Source organism: Tursiops truncatus, chromosome 7, assembly GCF_011762595.2.
Source record: "Tursiops truncatus isolate mTurTru1 chromosome 7, mTurTru1.mat.Y, whole genome shotgun sequence".
Classification (NCBI taxonomy): domain Eukaryota; kingdom Metazoa; phylum Chordata; class Mammalia; order Artiodactyla; family Delphinidae; genus Tursiops; species Tursiops truncatus.
In genome coordinates this window covers 47,729,257-47,746,819 of record NC_047040.1, presented here as the reverse complement: position 1 = coordinate 47,746,819, position 17,563 = coordinate 47,729,257, and the positions used below count along the sequence as shown (strand labels likewise).

The window sequence follows — 17,563 nt, the reverse complement described above, 5'->3', positions numbered from 1 at the left end:
AGTTATTTCAGTCTTCTTTGCAAACTCATATTCCTAAGTCTATTGTGAATATGTACTGTACAAAATGTTTTTAATCAGTCTGCTCCACATTTTATCATTGTCTTGGCCATAACAACAGATTCTTATATATATAGTAGGGAGATCTGTATAATGAATAAAATATGGTGAGTTCATGGGTCAGGCTGGGTTAAAGTCCATGAACAGAGCTGATAGAAAAACAGTAAAATTCCTGTAGCTCAAGAAATAAAAAGCAAGAAAGGAGGTAGTTTGGGAATATCAAAGCAGATGATGCCATAATAAGGAAAACTCTCAATTCACCTTCACTTACATTTGCATTTTTACTTAGATATTTGGATACGATAAGTAGGGAATTAGAACATCTTGAGCGCACAGCAGCAGAACAACGCCTAATACAGATGGATAGAGAAGAAAGACAACAGCGAGAACACACAAGAAGAAAACTTGATCTTCGTAGAAAAATTGAAGAGGTGAGAGACAACAAATTTAAAATATTGAGAGAAAAATTGTGTACAGTTATTTCATTTGTAAATAATTTGAGCTGTCCATCATACTTCTTGAAGTCATTTCAAGTCTAAGCATTTTACCCACATTGATCTTTGTTCACAGCTATGGTATGCATGTTGTTACATAAAATGAGGATGACACCACAAACTACATATATGAGCTAATATCTGCTCTTAAAGTGATGATGGTGAAAGTTACTAGATACTGTTTAACTCTCCTATAGCCCTCAGTGTGGAGAGGCAAAAATTTTAAATTTAGCTTTAGTTAAAAATAACCATCCCTGCATTCCTAATAGGAGTGCAGTGAAGGAAGCGCATTCTAAAGCCAATGTATGACTTCAGTTACGCTTGACCTGATTTCTTTTAGGCTCTTGACTTGTTCTAACTTGCTTGTTGGTTTATTGTGAATACATCCTGAATACAGTAACATCGTGCTCTTTAGGAATGGAAGGCAAAAGAGATGTTACTTCTAACAAGGATCGGAGAAGATGCTAAAAGAGAAGCTAGGATAGAGGAACAACGGCGTAAAAACAGAGAAGAGAGTGACAGAAAGGTAGGGTGAGCTTTAACCTCTAATTGGGGCTGTTTGAGGACAAACTTTTGATAGTTTTGATTTTTGAATGTAATTCACTTTGTGAGACGATAGAATAGTTACCCCAAATGATTTGTATTACACAGAACTGAAAGTTATAAAAATTTTTGCTATATTTTGGTCATATTGCAACTATAATATAAAAAGTACTTCTCTGTTTTTTGATATAACTACTTTTGACTTTATCTCACACCATAAACTACACTTGTAATTCCTATAGAAAACAATGACTTAACTGATTGTTTTTCTTAGAATCAGAATTTCTTGGAGAAAGTTCTCAATTTTTCCCCACCAGTTAATTTTTTTAGAGTAACTGTTTTGAACCTTAAATAATATGTAATATTTTATGATTCAGAGTATAAATCAGTATAAAGAGAAAGAAAATTCATTTGTAATCCCAGCACCACCCTATTTATTGGTATACATACACACACAACTACATACACATACATTGCATAATATGTCTATGAATATTTATATATTGCAATAAATACATGTTATTGTTCCTTATAGGCTGTTTTGTAGACTGCTTTTTCATTTAACAAAATAACACTGACAACTCTTCATGTCAATAAGTATTAACCTAAAATAATCTAATCTAAATGATTATTTTAGGTAGTATGTTGTTGAGAAACCGATATGTAAGTGTAAGATTTACATAATTTGGTCATACTGCTATCTACTGCTATATAATTTTTTAAATATTGGAAATTGAAATATGTTGGTAATCTTTTATTCTACCCTTCATACATGTACCTTTAAGTATTATCAGGGACTCATTACCCATATGGCAAGCTCAGCTTATTCTAATTTACTATAATTATTATTTTCTAGTATTTAATTTTTCACCACTTTTTTATTGGAGTATAGTTGATTTACAACATTGTTAGTTTTCAGGTGTACAGCAAAGTGATTCAGTTATACATGTACCTATATTCATTCTTTTTTAGATTCTTTTCTCATATAGGTTATCACAGAATATTGAGTAGAGTACCCTGTGCTATACAGTAGGTCCTTGTTGGTTATCTATCCTATATATAGTAGTGTGTGTGTATTCATCCCAAGCTTCTCATTTATCCCTTCCCACACCACGTTTCCCCTTTGGTTACCCATAAGTTTGTTTTCGATATCTGTAGGTCTGTTTCTGTTTTGTAAATAAGTTCATTTGTTTCTTATTTTTTTAAATTAGATTCCACGTATGAGTTATATCTCATGATATTTGTCTTTCTCTTTCTGACTTAGTATGATAATCTCTAGGTCCATCCATGTTGCTGCAAATGGCATTATTTCATTTTTTATGGCAGAGTAATATTCTATTGTATATATATACCACATCTTCTTTATCCATTCCTCTGTCGATGGATGTTTAGGTTGCTTCCCTGTTTTGTCTACTGTAAATAGTGCTGCAGTGCACACTGGGGTGCATGTATTCTTTTAGATTATAGTTTTCTCTGGATATGTGTCCAGGAGGGGGATTACTGGATCATATTGGATTGCTGGATCAAAAATAGAATCATAGTTCTATTCTCCAGCATTTATTGTTTGTAGACTTTTTGTTGGCCATTCTGACCAGTGTGAGGTCATATCTCATTGTAGTTTTGATTTGCATTTCTCTGATAATTAGTGATGTTGAGCATCTTTTCATGTGCTTTTTGGCCATATATATGTCTTCTTTGGAGAAATGTCTATTTAGATCTTCTGCCTATTTTTTGATTGGGTTGTTTCTTTGTTTTGACATAGAACTGAATGAACTGTTTGTATATTTTGGAGGTTAATCCCTTGTCAGTCACTTCATCTGCAAATATTTTCTCCCATTATGAGGTTTGTCTATTCATTTTATTTATGGTTTCCTTTGCTGTGCAGAAGCATTTAATTAGGTCCCATTTGTTTAGTTTTGTTTTTATTTTCATTATTCTAGGAGGTGGATCAAAAAGATATTGCTGCAATTTATGTCAAAGAGTGTTCTGCCTATGATTTCCCCTAAGAGTTTTATAATGTACGAACTTACATTTAGGTCTTTGATACATTTTGAGTTTATTTTTGTGTACCATGTTAGAGAGTGTTCTAATTTCACTCTTTTACATGTAGCAACAACGTGCCCTAGGTTTCCTCTTAATTTTTGCATGATTACATTTGCTTTTCAAGGAGTCTTGGCCAATTTAGTGACATCTAGTGCAGTGGATCAAATTATGGCACTGGGAGTGTCCATTAAACATGACCACTGATGGTAGGTATGGTAACACCACAGGCTACCTGAGGCGTCTTAATGGCAGAGCTATTTGAATTATTGATATTTCCAATGCAGCTATTCTAAATTGTCATTTTTGAATCATGTTTTAATATGAGAGGTTTTCAATTCATTTGTATATTTTTCTTAATATATTTATTTTTTTGCTTTAAGATTTGATATCTATTTTTACTCCAATTTATGTGCTTAAGTTACAGGGTTGTCAAAAACTTTAAAGAGATCTGTCTTAGCTTCTTTGTCAAAAATCATTTGTATTAGTCTAAATTTACTCCTTTTCTGCTCTTTGCCCTATGTATTTCATGATTTATGCTATTGTAGTTTGTATTTTTAATTTCAAATTCCAATTGAGGTTAGGATATAGAAAAACAATTTTTAATATTCTTTTCGTATCTTGTATTGATAAAAACACTTTTTAGTTCTAGTTGTTTTATTCTATGTACCAATCGATATTCTACATGATCATGTTGCTAGAAATAAAAGTAGTTTAACTTCTCACTGAACATGGATGCCTTCTTATTTTCTTTTCTTGCCTGACTGCACTGACTAGAACCTCCAGTATTATGTAGAATAGAAGCAATTATAATGGATATTATTATCAAATTTTTTTTGTCCTATCTTGCCTCTCTACAGACATAATAGCCTGCTTGACACTGTACCAGGCTTCACTGATATGCTTTTCATTTTGTAACTTTTAAATTGAAATATAGTCAGTGTACAATATTATGTTAGTTTCAGATGTATTACATAATGATTTGACATTTGCATACATTATAAAATGATCACCACAATAAGTCTAGTAATCCTCTATCCTTATACAAAGTTATTATGATATTATTGACCATATTCCCTATGCTATATATTTTGTCCTTGTGATTCATTTATTATATAACTTGAGGTTTGCACCTCTTAATCCCCTACATCTATTTCACCCACTTTCCACCCCCTCCCTTCTGGAAACCACCTGTTTCTTCTCTGTATCTGAATCTGTTTTATTTTGTTGTTGTTGTTCGTTTTATTTTTTAGATGCTACACGTGATATGCAGTATTTGTCTTACTCTGACTTATTTCACTTAGCTATAATATCCTCTAGTTCATCCACATTGTCACAAATGGCAAGATTTCATTTTTAATGGCTGAGTAATATTCCATTGTGTGTGTGACCACATCTTCTTTATCCATTTGGCTATGGATGGACACTTAGGTTGCTTCCATATCTTGGCTACCGTTAATAATGCTGCAGTGAACACTGGGGTGCAGGTATCTTTTGTATTAGTGTTTGTATTTCCTTTGGTTAAATACCCAGAAGTGAAATTCCTGGGTCATATGGTAGCTCTATTTTTAATTTTTTGAGGAGTTTCCATACTGTTTTCCGTAGTGGCTGCTACCATCTAATAATTTACAATCCTATCAACAGTGCCTTGAGGGTTGCCTTTTCTCCACATCCTCACCATTTGTTATTAGTTGTCTTTTCAATGATAGCCGTTCTGGCAGGGGTGAGGTGGTAACTCATTGTGATTTTGGTTTGCATTTCCCTGAAGATTAGTCATGTTGAGCAAGTCCTCTGACCATTTTTAAGTTGGCTTGTTTTTTTTGTTTGTTTTTTTTGATGAGTCGTAAGATTCCATTGTGTATTTTGGATATTAACCCTTTATTGGGTGTATTGTTTGCAAATATCTTCTCCTATTCAGTAAGCTGCCTTTTGTTTTGCCGATAGTCTACATGTCCGAAAACGTTTTAGTTTGTTGGAATCCCATTTGTTTATTTTTGCTTTTGTTTTTCTTGCCTGAGGAGACAGATCAAAGTAATAATAATAATGCTAACATCGATGTCAAAGAGCATACTACCTGTTTTCCCCTAGGAGTTTATTGGTTTGGGGTCTTCAAAATCCAATTTTGAATTTGTTTTTGTATATGGTATGAGAAAGTAAATCAATTTGATCCTTTCCCTGTAGCTGTCCAGTTTTCCCAGCACCATTAATTGAAGAAGCTGTCTTTTCCCTGTTTTATATTCATGCCTCCTTTATTGTAGATTAATTGACCATGTATGTGTGGGTTTATTTCTGGGCTCTCTTCTGTTCCAGTGATATATGTGTCTGCTTTGGTGCCAGCTCCATACTGCTTTGAACTGTAGCTCTGTAGTATACTTTGAAATCAGGGACCATGATTTTGGTCATCTTTCTCAAGATTGTTTTGGTTCTTCAGAGTCTTTTGTGTTTTCATACCAATTTTAGAATTATTTGTTCTAGTTCTAAAAACTGCCATTGGTTAGGGTTAGGGATTACATTGAATCTGTATATTGCCTTGGGTAATACGGTCATTTTAACAATATTAATTCTTCCAATTCATGAGCACAGTATATCTTCCCATTTGTCTTCAGTTTATTTCATTAATGTCTTATAGTTTTCAAGTATTAAGTCTCTTACCTCCTTTGTTAGAGTTATTGTTAGGTATTGTATTCTTTTTGATGCAACTGTAAATGTGATTCTTAATTTCTCTTTCTGATAGCTCATTGTTAGTGTGTAGAAACAGGACAGATTTCTGTATATTAATTTTGTATCCTGCAACTTTACTGAATTCATTTACTAGTTCTAATAACTTTGGGGGGCATCTCTAGGATTTTCTGTATATAGTATCATGCCATCTGCAAACAGACAGTTTTACATCTTCCTTTCCAATTTGGATGCATTTTATTACTTTTGTTGTCTGATTGCCATGGCTAGGACTTCCAATACTATATTCAAGGAAAGTGGTGAGATGGGGCATCCTTGTCTTATTCCTGATCTTAGAGGAAATGCTTTCAGTTTTTCACCATTGAGTATGATGTTGACTGTAGGTTTGTCACAAAGGGTCTTTATTATGTTGAGGTCTGCTTCCTCTGTACCCGCTTTGTGGAGGGTTTTTGTTTTTATCATAACTGGATGTTGAATTTTGTCAAAACTTTATTCTGCATCTATGGAGAAAGTCATATGATTTTTCTTCAGACTGTTAATGTGGTGTATCACATAGATTGATTTGCAGATATTGAACCATTCTTATATCCCTGTGATAAATCCCACTTGATTGTGGTGTGTGATCCTTATAATGTATTGTCAATTTCTACTTCTAATATTTTGTTGAGGATTTTTACATCTTAGGTTCACCAGTGATAATGCCTGTAATTTCCCTTTTTTGTTGTGTCTTTGTCTTGTTTCAGTATCAGGGTGATGCTGGTCTCCTAGAATGAGTTTAGAAGACCCTTCCTTTCTCTTTGATATTTTGGAATAGTTTGAGAAGAATAGGTGTTAACTCATCTTTAAATATTGGTAGAATTCACCAGTGAAGCCCTTAGGTCCTGCTGGTTAAACTTCATTACTGGTAATTGGTTTGTTCATATTTTCCTCCCAATTCAGTCTTGGGAGATTGTACATTTCTGGGAATGTATATTTCTTCTAGGCTGTATATTTTATTGGCATATAATTGTTCATAATAATCTCTTATCCTTTGTATTTCTGTGATGTTGGTTGTAACTTCTTCTTTTTCATTTCTGATTTATTTATTTGGGCCCTCTCTTTCTTGATGAGTCTGGCTAAAGGTTTATCAATTCTGTTTATCTTTTCAAAGAACCAGCTCTTAGTTTCATTGATATTTTCCACCTTTTTATTTTTAGTCTTTATTCCATTTATTCTGCTCTGATCGTTATGACTTGTTTCCTTCTACTAACTCTGAGTTTTGTATGTTCTTCTCTTTCTAATTCTGTTAGGTGTGGGTTAGGTTCTTTATTTGAGAATTTTCTTGTTTCCTGAGGTAAGCTTGTATTGTTATAAACTTCCTTCTTAGAACTGCTTTTGCTGTGTCCCATAGATTTTGGATCATTGTGTTTCTATTTTCTTTTGTTTCCAGGTATGTTTAGTTTGATTTCTTCAGTGACCCATTGGTTGGTTAGTACCATGTTGTCTAGCCTCTACATATTTGTGTTTTTTGCACGTTTTTTCTTGTGGCGATTTCCTTGTGGTCAGAAAAGATGCTTGATATGATTTCAATCTTCTTAAACTTATTTAGATTTGTTTTGTGGCCTAACATGTGATTGATCTATGCTGGAGAATGTCCCACATGTACTTGAAAAGAATGTGTATTCTGCTGCTTTTTGATGGAATGTTATATGTATATATAAAATCCATTGGGTCTAATGTGTTATTTAATGCTAGTGTTTCCTTATTGATTTTCTGTCTGGATGATCTATCTATTTATGTAAGTGGAGTGTTATTGTCCCCTACTATTATTGTGTTACTGTCAATTTCTCCCTTTATGTTTGTTAGCATTTACTTTGTGTATTTAGGTGCTTCTATGTTGGATACATAGATACTTAAAATTGTTATATCTTCCTGGATCAATCCTTTTATCATTATGTAATATCCTTCCTTGTTTCTTGTCGCAGTCTTTGTTTTAAAGTCTATTTTGTCTGATAAAAGTACTGCTACCCCAGATTTTGTATGGAGTACTTTTTCATCCCCTTAACTTTCAGTTTGTGTGTCTTTAGATCTGAAGTGAGTCACTTGTAAGCAGCATATGTATGGGTCTTGTTTTTGTATTCATTCAGCCACTCTGTCATTTGATTGGAACATTTAGTCCATTTACATTTAAAGCAGTTATTGATATGTATGTACTTAATGCCATTTTGTTCATTGATTTGTGGTTGTTTTGTAGTTCTTTTACATTCCTTTAATCTTTTGCTCTCTTCCATTGTGACTTGATGAGCATCTTTAACATTATGCTTGGATTTGTTTCTCTTTTTTGTGTGTTTTATTATATATTTTTGGTTTGTGGTTACTGGGAGGTTCTTGTGTAAAAACCCATATATATATATGATTATTTTAGTTGATTATCTCAGATTCAAATGCATTCTAGCAACCCTACATTTTTACTCTCCCCTCCACTTTTAATGTTTTGGTATATTTTACATCTTTTTGTTTTATGTATCCCTTAACTACTTATAGTGGATATAGATGATTTTACTACTTTTGTCTTTTAACTTTCCTACTAACTTTATAAGTGGTTGATTCACTGCCTTTATTGTATGCTTGCCTTTACCAATGAGATTTTTCCTTTTGTGTTTTTCATATTTCTAGTTGTGCTATTTTCTGCTTAGAGAAGTTCCTTTCACATTTCTTGTAAAGCCAGTTTAGTAGTGCTGAACTCTTAGCTTTTGCTTATCTACAAAACTTAAGAGCTGTCCTTCAGATGTGAATGATAGCCTTGCCAGGTATTCTTGGTTATAGTTTTCCCTTTCACACTTTGAATATATTGTGCCACTCTTTTCTGGTCTGCAAAATTTCTGCTGAAAAGTTAGCTCAGAGTCTTATGTGAGTCACCTTGTACATAACTAGTTGCTTTTCTCCTGCTGCTTTTACGATTCTTTAATTTCTGCCATTTTAATTATAATGTGTCTTGGTGTGGATCTCTTTGGGTTGATCTTGATTGGGTTTCTTTGTGCTTCCTAGACCTGAATGTCTATTTTCTCTCCCAGGTTAGACAAGTTTTATTCTATTTCTTCAAATAAGTTATCAGTCCCTTTCCCTCTCTCTTCTTCTTCTGGGAACCCTGTAATGCAAATGATAGTGTGGTTGATGTCCAGAGATGTCTTAAACTCTCCTTATTTTGTTGAACTCTTTTTTTTTCTTTTTTCTGTTCAGCTTGGGTGATTCCAACTACTCTGTCTTCCGGTTCACCAATCTGTTCTTCTGTATCAGCTAATCTGTTGATTCCTTCTAGTGTATTTTTTATTTTAGTTATTGTATTATTCAGTCTGTTTGATTCTTCTTTTTTTTTTAACATCTTTATTGGGGTATAATTGCTTTACAATGGTGTGTTAGTTTCTGCTTTATAACAAAGTGAATCAGTTATACATATACATATGTTCCCATATGTCTTCCCTCTTGCGTCTCCCTCCCTCCCACCCTCCCTATCCCACCCCTCCAGGCGATCACAAAGCTCCGAGCCGATATCCCTGTGCCATGCGGCTGCTTCCCACTAGCTATCTACCTTACTACGTTTGTTAGTGTGTATATGTCCATGACTCTCTCTCGCCCTGTCACAGCTCACCCTTCCCCCTCCCCATAACCTCAAGTCCGTTCTCTAGTAGGTCTGTGTCTTTATTCCTGCCTTACCCCTAGGTTCTTCATGACATTTTTTTTTTCTTAAATTCCATATATATGTGTTAGCATACGATATTTGTCTTTTTCTTTCTGACTTACTTCATTCTGTATGACAGACTCTAGGTCTATCCACCTCCTTACAAATAGCTCAATTTCGTTTCTTTTTGTGGCTGAGTAATATTCCATTGTATATATGTGCCACATCTTCTTTATCCATTCATCAGATGATGGGCACTTAGGTTGTTTCCATCTCCGGGCTATTGTAAATAGAGCTGCAATGAACATTTTGGTACATGACTCTTTTTGAATTTTGGTTTTCTCAGGGTATATGCCCAGTAGTGGGATTGCTGGGTCATATGGTAGTTCTCTTTGTAGTTTTTTAAGGAAACTCCATACTGTTCTCCATAGAGGCTGAACCAATTCACATTCCCACCAGCGGTGCAAGAGGGTTCCCTTTTCTCCACACCCTCTCCAGCATTTATTGTTTCTAGATTTTTTGATGATGGCCATTCTGACTGGTGTGAGATGATATCTCATTGTAGTTTTGATTTGCATTTCTCTAATGATTAATGATGTTGAGCATTCTTTCATGTGTCTGTTGGCAGTCTGTATATCTTCTTTGGAGAAATGTCTATTTAGGTCTTCTGCCCATTATTGGATTGGGTTGTCTGTTTTTTTGTTATTGAGCTGCATGAGCTGCTTGTAAATTTTGGAGATTAATCCTTTGTCGGTTGCTTCATTTGCAAATATTTTCTCCCATTCTGAGGGTTGTCTTTTGGTCTTGTTTATGGTTTCCTTTGCTGTGCAAAAGCTTTGAAGTTTCATTAGGTCCCATTTGTTTATTTTTGTTTTTATTTCCATTACTCTAGGAGGTGGGTCAGAAAGGATCTTGCTGTGATTTATGTCATGTTTTCCTCTAAGAGTTTGATAGTTTCTGGCCTTACATTTAGGTCTTTAATCCATTTTGAGCTTATTTTTGTGTATGGTGTTAGGGATCTAATCTCATACTTTTACATGTACCTGTCCAGTTTTCCCAGCACCACTTATTGAAGAGGCTGTCCTTTCTCCACTGTACATTCCAGCCACCTTTATCAAAGATAAGGTGTCCATATGTGTGTGGGTTTATCTCTGGGCTTTCTATCCTGTTCCATTGATCTATCTTTCTGTTTTTGTGCCAGTACCATACTGTCTTGATTACTGTAGCTTTGTAGTATAGTCTGAAGTCAGGGAGCCTGAGTCCTACAGCTCCTCTTTTCGTTCTCAAGATTGCTTTGGCTATTCGGGGTCTTTTGTGTTTCCATACAAATTGCGAATTTTTTTCTTCTAGTTCTGTGAAAAATGCCAGTTGGAGTTTGATAGGGATTGCATTGAATCTATAGATTGCATTGGGTAGTAGAGTCATTTTCACAATGTTGATTCTTCCAATCCAAGAACATGGTATATCTCTCCATCTATTTGTATCATCTTTAATTTTTTTCATCAGTGTCTTATAATTTTCTGCATACAGGTCTTTTGTCTCCTTAGGTAGGTTTATTCCTAGATATTTTATTCTTTTTGTTGCAATGGTAAATGGGAGTATTTTCTTGATTTCACTTTCAGATTTTTCATCATTAGTATATAGGAATGCCAGAGATTTCTGTGCATTAATTTTGTATCCTGCCACTTTACCAAATTCATTGATTAGCTCTAGTAGTTTTCTGGTAGCATCTTTAGGATTCTCTATGTATAGTATCATGTCATCTGCAAACAGTGACAGCTTAACTTCTTCTTTTCCGATTTGGATTCCTTTTATTTCCTTTTCTTCTCTGATTGCTGTGGCTGAAACTTCCAAAACTATGTTGAATAAGAGTGGTGAGAGTGGGCAACCTTGTCTTCTTCCTGATCTTAGTGGAAATGCTTTCAGTTTTTCACCATTGAGGATGATGTTTGCTGTGGGCTTGTCATATATGGCCTTTATTATGTTGAGGAAAGTTCCCTCTATGCCTACTTTCTGCAGGGTTTTTATCATAAATGGGTGTTGAATTTTGTCAAAAGCTTTCTCTGCATCTATTGAGATGATCATATGGTTTTTCTCCTTCAATTTGTTAATATGGTTTATCACATTGATAGATTTGCGTATATTGAAGAATCCTTGCATTCCTGGAATAAACCCCACTTGATCATGGTGTATTATCCTTTTAATGTGCTGTTGGATTCTGTTTGCTAGTATTTGTTGAGGATTTTTGCAACTATGTTCATCAGTGATATTGGCCTGTAGTTTTCTTTCTTTGTGACATCCTTGTCTGGTTTTGGTATCAAGATGATGGTGGCCTCGTAGAAGGAATTTGGGAGTGTTCCTCCCTCTGCTATATTTTGGAAGAGTTTGAGAAGGATAGGTGTTAGCTTTTCTCTAAATGTTTGATAGAATTCGCCTGTGAAGCCATCTGGTCCTGGGCTTTTGTTTGTTGGAAGATTTTTAATCACAGTTTCAATTTCAGTGCTTGTGATTGGTCTGTTCATATTTTCTATTTCTTCCTGATTCAGTCTTGGCAGGTTGTGCCTTTCTAAGAATTTGTCCATTTCATCCAGATTGTCCATTTTATTGGCATAGAGTTGCTTGTAGTAATCTCTCATGATCTTTTTTATTTCTGCAGTGTCAATTGTTACCTCTCCTTTTTCATTTCTAATTCTATTGAGTTGCGTCTTCTCCCTTTTTTTCTTGATGAGTCTGGCTAGTTGTTTATCTATTTTGTTTATCTTCTCAAAGAACCAGCTTTTAGTTTTACTGATCTTTGCTATTGTTTCCTTCATTTCTTTTTCATTTATTTCTGATCTGATTTTTATGATTTCTTTCCTTCTGCTAGCTTTGAGGGTTTTTTTTCTTCTTTCTCTAATTGCTTGAGGTGCAAGGTTAGGTTGTTTATTCGAGATGTTTCCTGCTTCTTAAGGTGGGCTTGTATTGCTATAAACTTCCCCCTTAGAACTGCTTTTGCTGCATCCCATAGGTTTTGGGTCGTTGTGTCTCCATTGTCATTTGTTTCTAGGTATTTTTTGATTTCCTCTTTGATTTCTTCAGTGATCACTTCATTATTAAGTAGTGTTGTTTAGCCTCCATGTGTTTGTATTTTTTACAGATCTTTTCCTGTAATTGATATCTAGTCTCATGGCGTTGTGGTCAGAAAAGATACTTGATACAATTTCAATTTTCTTAAATTTACCAAGGCTTGATTTGTGACCCAAGATATGATCTATCCTGGAGAATGTTCCATGAGCACTTGAGAAAAATGTGTATTCTGTTGTTTTTGGATGGAGTGTCCTATAAATATCAGTTAAGTCCATCTTGTTTAATGTATCATTTAAAGCTTGTGTTTCCTTATTTATTTTCATTTTGGATGATCTGTCCATGGGTGAAAGTGGGGTGTTAAAATCCCCTACTATGAATGTGTTACTGTCGATTTCCCCTTTTATGACTGTTAGTATTTGCCTTTTGTATTGAGGTGCTCCTATGTTGGGTGCATAAATATTTACAATTGTTATATCTTCTTCTTGGATCGATCCCTTGATCATTATGTAGTGTCCTTCTTTGTCTCTTCTAATCATCCTTATTTTAAAGTCTATTTTGTCTGATATGAGAATTGCTACTGCAGCTTTCTTTTGGTTTCCATTTGCATGGAATATCTTTTTCCATCCCCTTACTTTCAGTCTGTATGTGTCTCTAGGTCTGAAGTGGGTCTCTTGTAGACAGCATATATAAGGGTCTTGTTTTTGTAGCCATTCAGCCAATCTGTGTCTTTTGGTGGGAGCATTTAGTCCATTTACATTTAAGGTAATTATCGATATGTATGTTCCTATTCCCATTTTCTAAATTGTTTTGGGTTCGTTATTGTAGGTCTTTTCCTTCTCTTGTGTTTCTTGTCTAGAGAAGTTCCTTTAGCATTTGTTGTAAAGCTGGTTTGGTGGTGCTGAACTCTCTCAGCTTTTGCTTGTCTGTAAAGGTTTTAATTTCTCCATCAAATCTGAATGAGATCCTTGCTGGGTAGAGTAGTCTTGGTTGCAGGTTTTTCTCCTTCATCACTTTCAGTATGTCCTGCCACTCCCTTCTGGCTTGTAGGGTTTCTGCTGAGAGATCAGGTGTTAACCTTATGGGGATTCCCTTGTGTGTTATTTGTTGTTTTTCCCTTGCTGCTTTTAATATGCTTTCTTTGTATTTAATTTTTGACAGTTTGATTAATATGTGTCTTGGCGTATTTCTCCTTGGATTTATCCTGTATGGGACTCTCTGTGCTTCCTGGACTTGATTAACTATTTCCTTTCCCATATTAGGGAAGTTTTCAACTATAATCTCTTCGAATATTTTCTCAGTCCCTTTCTTTTTCTCCTTCTTCTGGAACCCCTATAATTTGAATGTTGGTTCATTTAATGTTGTCCCAGAGGTCTCTGAGACTGTCCTCAGTTCTTTTCATTCTTTTTTCTTTATTCTGCTCTGCAGTAGTTATTTCCACTATTTTATCTTCCAGGTCACTTATCCGTTCTTATGCCTCAGTTATTCTGCTATTGATCCCATCTAGAGTACTTTTAATTTCATTTATTGTGTTGTTCATCGTTGCTTCTTTCATCTTTATTTCTTCTAGGTCCTTGTTAACTGTTTCTTGCATTTTGTCCATTCTATTTCCAAGATTTTGGATCATCCTTACTATCATTATTCTGAATTCTTTTTCAGGTAGACTGCCTATTTCCTCTTCATTTGTTAGGTCTGGTGGGTTTTTATCTTGCTCCTTTATCTGCTGTGTGTTTTTCTGTCTTCTCATTTTGCTTATCTTACTGTGTTTGGGGTCTCCTTTTTGCAGACTGCAGGTTCGTAGTTCCCGCTGTTTTTGATGTCTGTCTCCAGTGGCTAAGGTTGGTTCAGTGGGTTGTGTAGGCTTCCTGGTGGAGGGGACTAGTGCCTGTGTTGTGGTGGATGAGGCTGGATCTTGTCTCTCTAGTGGGCAGGTTCACGTCTGGTGATGTGTTTTGGGGTGTCTGTGGCCTTATTATGATTTTAGGCAGCCTCTCTGCTAATGGGTGGGGTTGTGTTCCTGTTTTGCTAGTTGTTTGGCATAGGTTGTCCAGCACTGTGGCTTGCTGGTCATTGAGTGAAGCTGGGTGCTGATGTTAAGATGGAGGTCTCTGGGAGATTTTCGCCATTTGATATTATGTGGAGCTGGGAGGTCTCTTGTGGACCAGTGTCCTGAAGTTGGCTCTCCTACCTCAGAGGCAGAGCCCTGACTCCTGGCTGGAGCACCAAGAGCCTTTCATCCACAGGGCTCAAAATAAAAGGGAGAAAAAGTAGAGAGAATTAGTAGAAGTATGAGGAAAGAAAGAAGGAAAGGAGGGAAGGAAGGAAGGAAGAAAGAAAGAAAGAAGCAAAGAAGGAAAGAAGGCAAGAAGGAAAGAAAGGAGGGAGGGAGGAAGGAAGGAAGGAGGGAAAGAAGGAAAAAAGACAGAAAGAAAGAAGATACAGTAAAAAATAAAATAAAGTATAATAAAGTTGTTGAATTACAAAATTCTTATTTAGAAAAAAAAGGGATGGATAGAACCTTAGGACAAATGTTGGAAGCAAAGCTATACAGACAAAATCTTACACAGAAGCATACACATACACCCTCACTAAAAGAGGTAAAGGGGGAAAAATCATAAATCTTGCTGTCAGAGACCACCTCCTCAATTTGGGATGATTCGTTGTCTAAAGGAGGGAAGGAAGGAAGGAAAGAAAGAAAGAAAGAACGAAGGTAAAGTATAATAACGTTATTAAAATTAAAATTGATTATTAAGAAAAAAATTTTAAGAAAAAACCATGGACGGATAGAACCCTAGGACAAATGGTGGAAGCAAGACTATACAGACAAGATCTCACACAGAAGCATACACATACACATTCACAAAAAGAGGAAAAGGGGAAAAAATCATAGATCTTGCTCTCGAAGCCCGCCTCCTCAATTTGGGATGACTCGTCTATTCATGTATTCCACAGAGGCAGGTACATCAAGTTGATTGTGGAGCTTTAATCCGCTGTTTCTGAGGCTGCTGGGAGAGATTTCCCTTTCTCTTCTTTGTGCTCACAGCTCACAGAGGCTCAGCTTTGGATTTGGCCCTGCCTCTGTGTGTAGGTCGCTGGAGGGCGTCTGTTTTTTGCTCAGACAGGATGGGGTTAAAGGAGCCGCTGATTTGGGGGCTCTGGCGCACTCAGGCCGGCGGGGAGGGAGGGGCATGGAGTGCGGGGCGGGCCTGCGGCGGCAAAGGCCGACGTGACTTTGCACCAGCCTGAGGCCCGCCGTGCGTTCTCCCGGGGAAGTTGTCCCTGGATCCCGGGAACCTGGCAGTGGCGGGCTGCACAGGCTCCACGGAAAAAGGGGTGTGGAGAGTGACCTGTGCTCGCACACAGGCCCCTTGGTGGCGGCAGCAGCAGCCTTAGCGTCTCCCGCCCGTCTCTGGGGTCCGCGCTTTTAGCCGCGGCTCGCGCCCGTCTCTGAGGTCCGCGCTTTTAGCCGCGGCTCGCGCCCGTCTTTGGGGTTCGCGCTTTTAGTCACGGCTCGCGCCCGTCTCTGGGGCTCCTTTAAGCAGCGCTCTTAAACCCATCTTCTCGCGCACCAGGAAACAAAGAAAGAAGAAAAAGTCTCTTGCCTCTTCGGCAGGTGCAGACTTTTCCCGGGACTCCCTTCCGGCTAACCATGGTGCACTAACCCCTTCAGGCTATGTTCAAGCCGCCAAACCCCTGTCCTCTCCCTGCGCTCCGTGCGAAACCGAAACCCGAGCCTCAGAGCCTCAGTTCGCAGCCCCGCCTGCCCCGGCGGGTGAGCAGACAAGCCTCTAGGGCTGGTGAGTGCCGGTCGGCACCGATTCTCTGTGCGGGAATCTCCCCGCTTTGCCCTCTGCACCCGTTGCTGTGCACTCCTCCGCGGCTTCGAAACTCCCCCCTCCGCCTCCCACAGTCTCCGCCCGCGAAGGGGCTTCCTAGTGTGTGGAAACTTTTCCTCCTTCACAGCTCCCTCCCACTGGTGCAGGTGCCGTCCCTATACTTTTGTCTCTGTTTTTTCTTTTTTTTTCTTTTGCCCTACCCAGGTACGTGGCGAGGTCTGAGGTCTCCTGCCAGCCTTCAGTAGGTGTTCTGTAGGAGTTGTTCCACGTGTAGATGTATTTCTGGTGTATCTGTGGGGAGGAAGGTGATCTCCGCGTCTTACTCTTCCGCCATCTTCCCACTTCCACCTGATTCTTCTTTATGTTTTCTAACTCTTGTTGAACTTCTCACTGTTCATCTTCTTCTGTGTTCCTTGAGTGTGTTTATGACCATTACCTTGAACTCAATTTTATCAGATAAATTGTTTATCTCCACTTTATTTAGTTCTTTTTCTGAAGTTTTGTTTTTGTTTGGAACATATTGCTCTCTCTCCTCATTTTGCCTAATTCTTTGTGTTTATTTCTGTGTATTAGGTAGATTAGTTACATTTCCCAATCTTGAAGAAGTGTCCTTATATAGGTACCATCCTATGACGCCCAGCAGCACACTCCCCTCTGGTCGTGAGAGCTCTATGCTCTAGGAGTGTCCCCTATGGGGGCTGCATGGGCTCTTCTCTTCTGCAGTTGCAGGGCTGACTACTTTGGTGCGCCAGTAGGCAGGGCTGGCCCCTGGTCTGGTTGGCTACCAGGCAGTGCCTCATGTGATGGCTGCCTGCCCACTGGTGGACATAGCTGGGTCCTGGTGCAGCTGGTTACAAGGCCCAGGGAGTCCCATGTCTCATGCCAGCCAACTGGTGGGCAAAGCATGTCCTGGTGAGGCTGGCTATGGGGCCTCTGGTGGCTGGGTTAGGAACTAGTCACCTGTTGGGAGATGGTGGGTCACAGTGAGGCTGGTTGTATGGCCCAGGTGGATCCCAGGACTGGTGCCAGCTCCCTGGTGAGAAGATCATCCCCCAGTGCTAATAAGCTAGAGGGAGGATTCCAAAATGGCACTTGCCAGCACTGGTGTCTTCATAGTAGAACAAGTCTCCCAAAATGGCTACCACCAGCATCTCCATCCCCAAAGGGAATGCCAGCTGCCTCCTATCTCTCCA

General features: G+C 37.6%; 1 protein-coding gene across 1 annotated transcript in view; it reads left to right on the top strand.

The window, feature by feature from the left end:
- Positions 1 to 17,563, top strand: part of FSIP2 (fibrous sheath interacting protein 2) — a 126,299-nt gene that overhangs the window by 7,022 nt on the left and 101,714 nt on the right. Inside the window, exons 6-7 of the mRNA XM_019931469.3 lie at positions 347 to 488; positions 967 to 1,077. Coding sequence (XP_019787028.2) covers positions 347 to 488; positions 967 to 1,077 — 253 coding nt within the window. The remainder of the gene's footprint in view (positions 1 to 346; positions 489 to 966; positions 1,078 to 17,563) is intronic.